At 38.5% G+C, this 8,520-nt stretch overlaps 1 protein-coding gene across 1 annotated transcript in view; it reads left to right on the top strand.

Annotated features, from left to right (window-relative positions):
• Window positions 1-543: 543 nt before the first annotated feature.
• The window catches only part of LOC134796097 (calcium-binding protein E63-1), a 36,311-nt gene continuing 28,334 nt past the window's right edge, over window positions 544-8,520 (top strand). The window contains exon 1 of the mRNA XM_063768051.1: window positions 544-767. Coding sequence (XP_063624121.1) covers window positions 672-767 — 96 coding nt within the window. The 5' untranslated portion in view covers window positions 544-671. The remainder of the gene's footprint in view (window positions 768-8,520) is intronic.

Here is an 8,520-nt window from a genome sequence, read left to right as displayed (position 1 = left end):
ACCCAATGACCATAGCTATTGTTGACAAATAGGTACATATAGGGTTGTAGTTTTGATATAAAATAAGTTTCTAATGAAGCGATTCGAAATTTAATGTTATATCGAATCCAAATACCTGAATGAGTTCCGTTATCGTCGCCTAGCACCCATAGTACAAGCTTTGCTTAGTTTGGGGCTAGGTTGATCTGTGTAAGATGCCCCCCTTCCCCCTATTTAAATCTTCTTTACTTGGAGGAAATTAGGTACCTATGCTAGAATGCAGAGCAGACTCGTGTACATAGTTAGTTAGTAGTATTGAAATATTCTAGGATATTATTAATGTAATCGTTTCAGGCAAATATTTAAAAAAAAATACTGTCGATTATATAATTCGATACATCTAAATCTTTTATATGCATAATAGATTAAGATATATCGAATTACATCATTTGCCTTTAAGTGTCAACATATGTGGGTCGATGAAAGTTGTTTCCAGATTCTTAAAGTGACAGACAACTCGCTGATAGCTCGTGACTCGTACCTCGCCGCCTGTGTCGGCGCGCGTGGTGCGTAGCTGGCATCGGTGGCAGCCCTAGGCGGACGGGCGGCCGCGCGGCAGCGGCAGCGGACCGCCTGCCGGCAGTGCTCCGCAGAGAGCCGACCGCGCGCGCTAGCGCCGCTCCCGCGCTGCCATGGACCGCGCCGGCGGTTCCACGCCGCCCCAGTCTCCCCCGCCCGCGCACTCCGGCTTCGGCGCTTTCTGCAGCGCCATCTCTGATACTATCACGGTATGTACAAACGACTCGGATCCGACGTTGTTTTCAAACGGCGCTAGAATTTACGACGCTCAAACTGGCAGCAGCTGACCGCCGTCTAGCATCCAGCGACCTCTGCCGCCCACGCGTCGGACGTGCTTTACGACACATCACTCGTTCCAAACACATTCGGCGCGTATCTCGATATAATTCCATGGAACGGGTGATTCGTGTTGCCACCTTACCCTTCTATTTCTAGAAGCACGTGGTCACCGAGACCGCGTACCCTTAAGCCGTTTGGGCGCTAATGTCGCCGCCGTAATCGTAGAAATACTAGAAATAGAGCGGATTCAGAATTATATTTATGGAGGTAGTAAAAAATATAAACAAGTTTATTATTAGAGTGCTGATGGTTGAGGCTGGGTCGCATCGCTCGGCCGTGAATTGTCCGATGGTGGCGATCTACCGAAATACCCCCGCGTACAAAGGCCGGGAGACCGCACTCGCGGCGCGCGCTCGACCGCACGACACATCACGCCGCAGACCTCACTCCACTCCACACCTGGCCACCACTGCTGAGACACTTCGACACACGTCGGCTGACAACTTAGGTACATACAAACCAGTCTATAAAATACCTTGGGAAAAACACGGTACTTTGAGATTGTCAATTTTTGAAACGGGTATACAAACAAAACGGAGTGAGTGAAACCGGCGTGCTGCAACGTGTGAATGTGTGATCGATGTTCATTCGTGTTTATTTGTAAATTTTGTTGTGTTGATACCCACGTGCTCGGTCGATTGATTTGTTTACCAACTCTGGAAACGAATATTTCTTTTGATGTGTGTGATAAGATAAGTTCTAGTTTAGCGCGTCTTATCTTGTTAGTGTGAACGGTTTCGTAAACAAGTGCTACAGTGACAGTATTCGTAAGTAAAAAAGAATTTTAAGTTATGTTATGAGATAAAAAAATAAAACTGAGGTTGCTAGTTTAGTTTAAACCAAAAAATATATTTATAGTTTTTTTTAAATGAAATTAATGATAAACCTAATACTTCAATTTTCGTAACAATATATCTAGGCACTTTATGGTTGGCCATAAACTTAATTAGTACCTAATCAAAGTTAATGAATAAAAAAAATGTGCATACCTGAGTCAAAGCATTTTTCAACAGTCAAATGTTTAATTTCGTAATTTAAATAATACCAAAAATTAAACTAAAATATATATATTTTTTTTAATATTTAAATCAAGATTTCTTTGGTTTTGCAACGCCGCCAGCCTTCTGGGCACCCTACCGGACGGCACAGACCTGGGGCCAATTTTTTATTTGTAGGCTTTTTCTTTTTAGGTAAGTAGTTTTAGTTAATTTTGTTTAGTTCTTAGTTTAATTTATTTTTGTTAGTTTTAATTTCCTTAATTAATTAATAAACATATGTCTTTGAATGTGTCGATTTTATCATCGATTTCTTGTACATTCCTAAAGATTTTTTAAATGAGGTTTAGTTAAAGTAACTATTATCATACTACCTATTACCTACATATCATACCTATACAATACAATACGGAATCGGCAGGATTGTGATCTAAATTATTATAGACTTTAATAGTAGGTAAGTAGGACTTAATCTACTAAAGTCTATAACCACTAACCACATTTAATTTCCTGTCTAACATTACTATCTCATAATATCTAAGTTTGGAATGTTAATTACTGCTTATAAGTACCTAATTCGATATTATATTACTATATATAATTTTAATGAAAATGAACCGTCTATTATTTTTGTTAAAATACGGTAAAATGTCCGTACAATGTAGAAAGATCAGGTACAGGTTGAATTATTCATATTCCTTGTCACAATTACCTATTACAGTTATAGGGCCTAACTGACCAGAACCTCCTTTGGCACTTGAACACATTGTTTAGCAGAAGATTCCTACTGGTATTAAAAAGTCCGGTACGGGTCCCATCAACGGGGATAGGTACACAAATACCTACTTCAAATATTTAGAATGAATTGAATTTGATGTGTCCTCTAGTACTCATACTCATACTCATAATATTTATTGCATATCACATTGTATCTTAACCTATTACATAGAATTGTGTACAATATGACACCCTGTAGGGCACAGCAAACAGTTTAATAAGAGGAGATCGAGTTTTTTGTACAAAATAATAAGATTATATTAATTAGTGTTATTTATTGTATAGGTGCTTTATTAATTGCAATTATTGGTCGTGAAAAAATTCATTTAAAGTATAATAAGCTTTTTTAATGAGGTGATCTTTTAGTTTTTTAAAGAATTCATTGTCGGACTTGGTGTTATTTATTTCGTTACTAATTTTATTGAATATTTTTATTGCCATTGAGTTAGGACTTTTTGAATGTAGTTTGAGTTTTGAGGGGATAACCTGCACCAGCTTAGTAAGAGGAGTTATGGACTTTTTAAACGGACAAAATATTATGATAATTGACTGTTTATCAAGTATATAACTATACTACATATAGTATAGTCAGTATAGTGTATTATTTATTATGAAGTTATTAACTGTATTACAAACTACCTAATTACTGCTTAGCTAAGCAAATTTGCACAAGTTCATAATACGTCTACGAATAGAACCCGTAGCGCGTAGCGAGTAGTTTTAGGTTCGGTTAATAGTGTAAAAGTAATACTAGCTTTCCCCACACCTAGACTAGCGGCTCGATTCGGGAAATGAATTAGAGATTCGCTAGATATGAAATAGTAAAGATATGTGACGTTCCACGGCAAAAGGTACCTTATGGCGGCTGGCGCCGCGATTGGGGAAATGAATTAGAGATTCACTAAATACGAAATAGTAAAGATATTTTTTTTTTATTTTTATGGTTGCTGGGCCTTACGTCACGTAGCGCCGCAATAATATTGGAGCGGCGTTAATTATAGCGCAAGTGCCAAACGCCATAAGGTACCTTTACCCGTGGGACGTCACATATCTTTACTATATCGTATCTAGTTAATCTCTAATTCATTTCCCGAATCGCGCCGTAGATGTCCGCGATGGAGGAAAGAAGTGTTTTAACTAATACTTTTTTGACAATTCAATAATTTTTGATAGGTACAAGATTTTATCGCTGACCATACTTTTCTTCAGACTTTATAACAGGCAACTAATACTCACTTCTAACCCAAATACAGCTAGGTTGCGTTGTTTATCACAGAGTTCCCATGGCCATATCCTGTGTCCATCTTTAGATCAGCTCGATGGTGCCATAGTGTAATAGTGCATTATCATCCACCTTTCATATACCTCTACATACATGTAGGCATGTGAAGTTTTAGCTCAATCGAATCGAATACCTAATAATTAATAGTCTAATTAACCTTGCAAGATTTGACCCGAACATACCTACATAATACATATGTACATTGCATTAACGCTGCCTGCGTGATGGGATTTTACATTGCATGTTCAATAAGAGCTTGGAAAAAAAATTTAGCCTACATACGTCCCACTGCTGGGCACAGGCCTCCTCTCAAGCACGAGAGGGTTTAGGCTATAGTCCCCACGCTGGCCCAATGCGGGTTGGGGACTTTACATATACCTTTGAATTTCTTCGCGGATGTATGCAGGTTTCCTCACGATGTTTTCCTTCACCAAAAAGCTAGTGGTAAATATCAAATGATATCAATCAAAAACGTGTATAGATATGTTTTCTAAGTTCTTACTTATTTAAGATCGCAAAAACAAAAAGTACTACCTACATATATAAAACATGCAACATTATAAACAAAAGAAGTTTGTTAGAACCCTCGATTTTAGAACTGGTCATACTCACCTTAACTATAATGAATCTCTGACACATCATAAACTCCAAACTCTTGCTAGTCGACGAGACTGTGTAGACTCTGTCCTACTTTTCAAAATATTGAATAATGTGTTAGATGTCCCCTCACTACTATATCAAATACATTTGAGAGTTCCTCGTAGACGTCAGCGCCAATGTCAGAAGAAAAAAATGTTTTCCATTCCCTATAGTAGAACATGCTATGCAAAAAATGTATTTACAAGACGTGTTTGTAAACTTTTTAACGAAAATGAAAAACTTTATAATTTAGATTTGTTTAACTGTTCCATAAATTCACTGAAACGTGCTTTTCGGTAATTAATTAAGTATGTAATTTTTCATTACTTATGTCTCTTTCCGGTAAATTAATCACTACCCATTAATTTCACTCCGACTCTCGTGAGTATACCTATACATTCAAACTAATCTAGTACCTTATGTTTTTGTTGCTTTATTTTACAGACTGCAAATTATATATATAATAAGGAAACTCCAGGTCTTAATTTAAGAAATATTTTTGTAAACCTATTTGTAAACGACTGTTTGTTTCTTAAATAAATAAATAAAATAAAACCAGTAGAAACCTCAAAAGCTAGTTACAGCAAATAATGACTACGTTTGCTTATTCTGTAGAATACGCAACGTATGCCGCATGTTGTGTGTAGTACCTAGACAAACAGGGCCCGGTGACTCCGGGCAAGGCTAGGTCCGCAAGGTTCAGCCATCGATCGCGTCACGCGCCTGCCACGCTGTGACGCTGCACATACTTGGGCCTGAACCTGACATTTGAATATCGGCTATTGCTTACCCAAGTCAGCGCTCGGCGGAATACTAAAATGTCTATTAAAAAAACTGTCGCAAACAAGAGTTTTCTTGTGAAAGTTAATAGAATTATTAAGTAGGTTACCCTGGGCGGATTGTTTGAAACATTATTGTTTCTTATTGAGTCAATTTTAATATTATAAACAACTTTTATTACCTTGTTGTCATAAGACTACCTCCAAATTTTATGATAAGCCTCGACATAAATCGCAGCGGTGTCCTGTCACGAAGCTATAATATTTATAAAACTTATTTACGAACAATCGTAAGATGTATCACAAATCCTTTACTTAAACTGCAAAATTCGTGTGCACAAACACATACCTAAACAACTTAAGTATATTAGCAAATTTGTGAAAAGTGGAAATACCACCGGCACGGCGCCACATTTCCAAATTTTTAAATATCAAAATGCATTTTCATTTTATGTACGTAAATTTGTTCTTGTTTTTAGTCATATGTGATGTCACAAGCTTGGACGCACCATGTGGAATCGCGCCCTAGATGTAAGATTACAAATAGCTGTGATACATCTCGGCGACACGGTCGGCCGGGCGCAAACAGTCTGACTTGCATCAATGGAGGTTGCCTGACACGAATGAAAGAATGCCACCTACTTGCAGGCCAACCGGGATTCCGCCCCAACATCGCTCCGATATATTCAACTTTGTGCCAAATGAGATGTGAGGCGGCACGCCAAATACGATCAGAATTTCTCATCACATCTTTGTCACGTTATACTTTTGAGAGAGCACGTAATAAATGATAAATTTCGCGCATGAATTCCAAAAAATCTCATCGGCACCTACACGCGACCCCTTTTCGTTTGATGGGAGCTCGCACTGCTCCTCGCCAGTGGCAGCATGGGTGGCACCCGGGGCGGAAATTGTGGGTGTCACCCCAAAATTCAATCAAAATTGTAAAATATGTTTAATATTTTACAATTATAAAATTACGTTTAATATTCCATAGCTCACAATTTACTCCATCGCTTTCATTTTAGATTCCATGAACTCTCAATAGTCTACACCCTGGCGGGTGTTGCCTCTGCGCGCGTTCTATGACACGGGCAAGGACAGCATCCGCTCGGTGTAACCCACATTTCATAGGTGTCATAAGGGCATCTACATGTTGGCTTGGGCTCCGCGCACGCCTCCCAAAGGTCCGAGTCATCATTGTCCCGTGAAAGATATACAAATAATTTACGTTAATAAAAAAAAAAATGACAAGTGCGCGATTTGAAAGAGATTCTGTAAAATCCCATTTCACAATGAATTTCAAATAGTCCAGAGTCACCCAATTAGAAACAGTGACATAGCTTCTCAATTACAGAAATAATCACATAATAAAAAAAAACCTTTCTGAATAAAAAAACCTACGAGGCGCCAACATATATTATTATTGTTACATACCAGGAACCCCGAGAGATTTTAACCATGCATTTCTGAGGCCAAAATAAGGAAAATATACTAAAAGAGTTTACGTCAATTTCGCCAAAATAAAATTGTTTTTCGATTTTTTGTACATAAAATGTAAATGTATGTAAATTTGTAAAACTGTCACCCAAAAATAATTTTAACTTTTTTTATCAATTACAGAAATAATCACATAATTAAAAAAAAACTTTCCAAAGTTGCGAAACTTTCCACATGAGAATTTCTCGTTTTTCGATTTTTTGTACATAAAATGTAAATGCTATAATGTGTAAAACCGTCACCCAAAAATAATTTTAACTTTTTTTTGTCAATTACAGAAATAATCACATAATTTAAAAAAAACTTTCCAAAGTTGCGAAACTTTCCACATGTGAATTTCTTGGTAACTTCTGAGAATGTTCTCGAGAACGAGAATTTATTTATTTATCGTAGTTTATACCATGAATATTCACGATAGTTTAGGTGTAGTATCCTTACCCCCAGAAAATTCCGACTTTTGGTCTACCGCTTCCGGTCAGAAAAATGTATGACGGCCCGGCCAAACGGTCAGACCTAGGTGGGGGGTGCTCGACCAAATGTCATAGAGGGACCCTGGCAGTTTTTGACGCCGCCATGTTTTTTTCAATACGGCCGACTTTTTTTTTATTTTTTCAAGTTTGTCCTAGCGCGCTGAAATTTTGGTCACGGAATCTCGGGGTCCCCTAAATACCCATGAAAAATTTTTTTTTGGAAAAATGCTACAATTGTGGGAAAACTGGCCACTATTATTTTGTATGGCAACTTTTAAACGGTGCGTGATAGGTGGGGGGTGCTCGACCAAATGTCATAGAGGGCCTCGAGACAAAACAAACTGCATAAAAAAAAACGAAATGGCCGACTTTTTTTTTAATTTTTTCAAGTTGGTCCGAGCGCGCTGAGATTTGGCATGGCGGGAGATAGAGGCCTCTAGATTCCTATGACTAAAAATTTTTTTATGGAAAAAATCCAAGATGGCCGTACAATCATTTGCATGTTGCAGGAATGTTCTGAGAACATTCTCGAGAACGTTTCCGCTTTTTGGGAATGTTCTGCAGTTTGCTGGTGGTACTGGACTATGAAACTAGGCGAATTCCAAAACAGTTTATAGGATATTTTAGTCTTTAAATATGATCAGGAATATTCTGTCAAAATCTCTCGGGTTCCTCATCGGCATGTTGTATATTATTTCCTTGATGGCGGTTGTGCAATCTGCCACAGTTTTACGAATTTTTATAGATGGCACTACTGATGTTCACGGTCGGGTGTCACCCCCCAAATGTGTGACACCCGGGGCGGACCGCCCCCGCCGCCCCCCCCTAGCTACGCCACTGCTCCTCGCCGCTCGCTTTGTGTGTCGAACTGAAATAGTTTCGAATTCATGGGGACGCGTTTTCGACGAAAAGGAATATTTGTAAACAGGAACATGAGTGCGACACAATCGCTCAAAGTCGTTTGTGTAGTGCCGAGAGATAGTAATTGCACAGTCCACGACAGCCGGTCGGAATTATAAATAGAAGATAATCGGGGAAGTCGGCCACTGCTCCTTCTATTTCTGATCAGATCTTGTACCGTTTCGAGAGCACGGCCAGGTTAACGAAAACTCTACTACATGACTACGCACTGCTGGGTTCAAATGTTGAAAATCATTCGTAACTGTTTCGGGCGATTCAGA

The sequence above is a fragment of the Cydia splendana genome, chromosome 13, assembly GCF_910591565.1.
Source record: "Cydia splendana chromosome 13, ilCydSple1.2, whole genome shotgun sequence".
Lineage (NCBI taxonomy): Eukaryota > Metazoa > Arthropoda > Insecta > Lepidoptera > Tortricidae > Cydia > Cydia splendana.
This window is presented reverse-complemented; position numbering and strand designations above follow the sequence as displayed.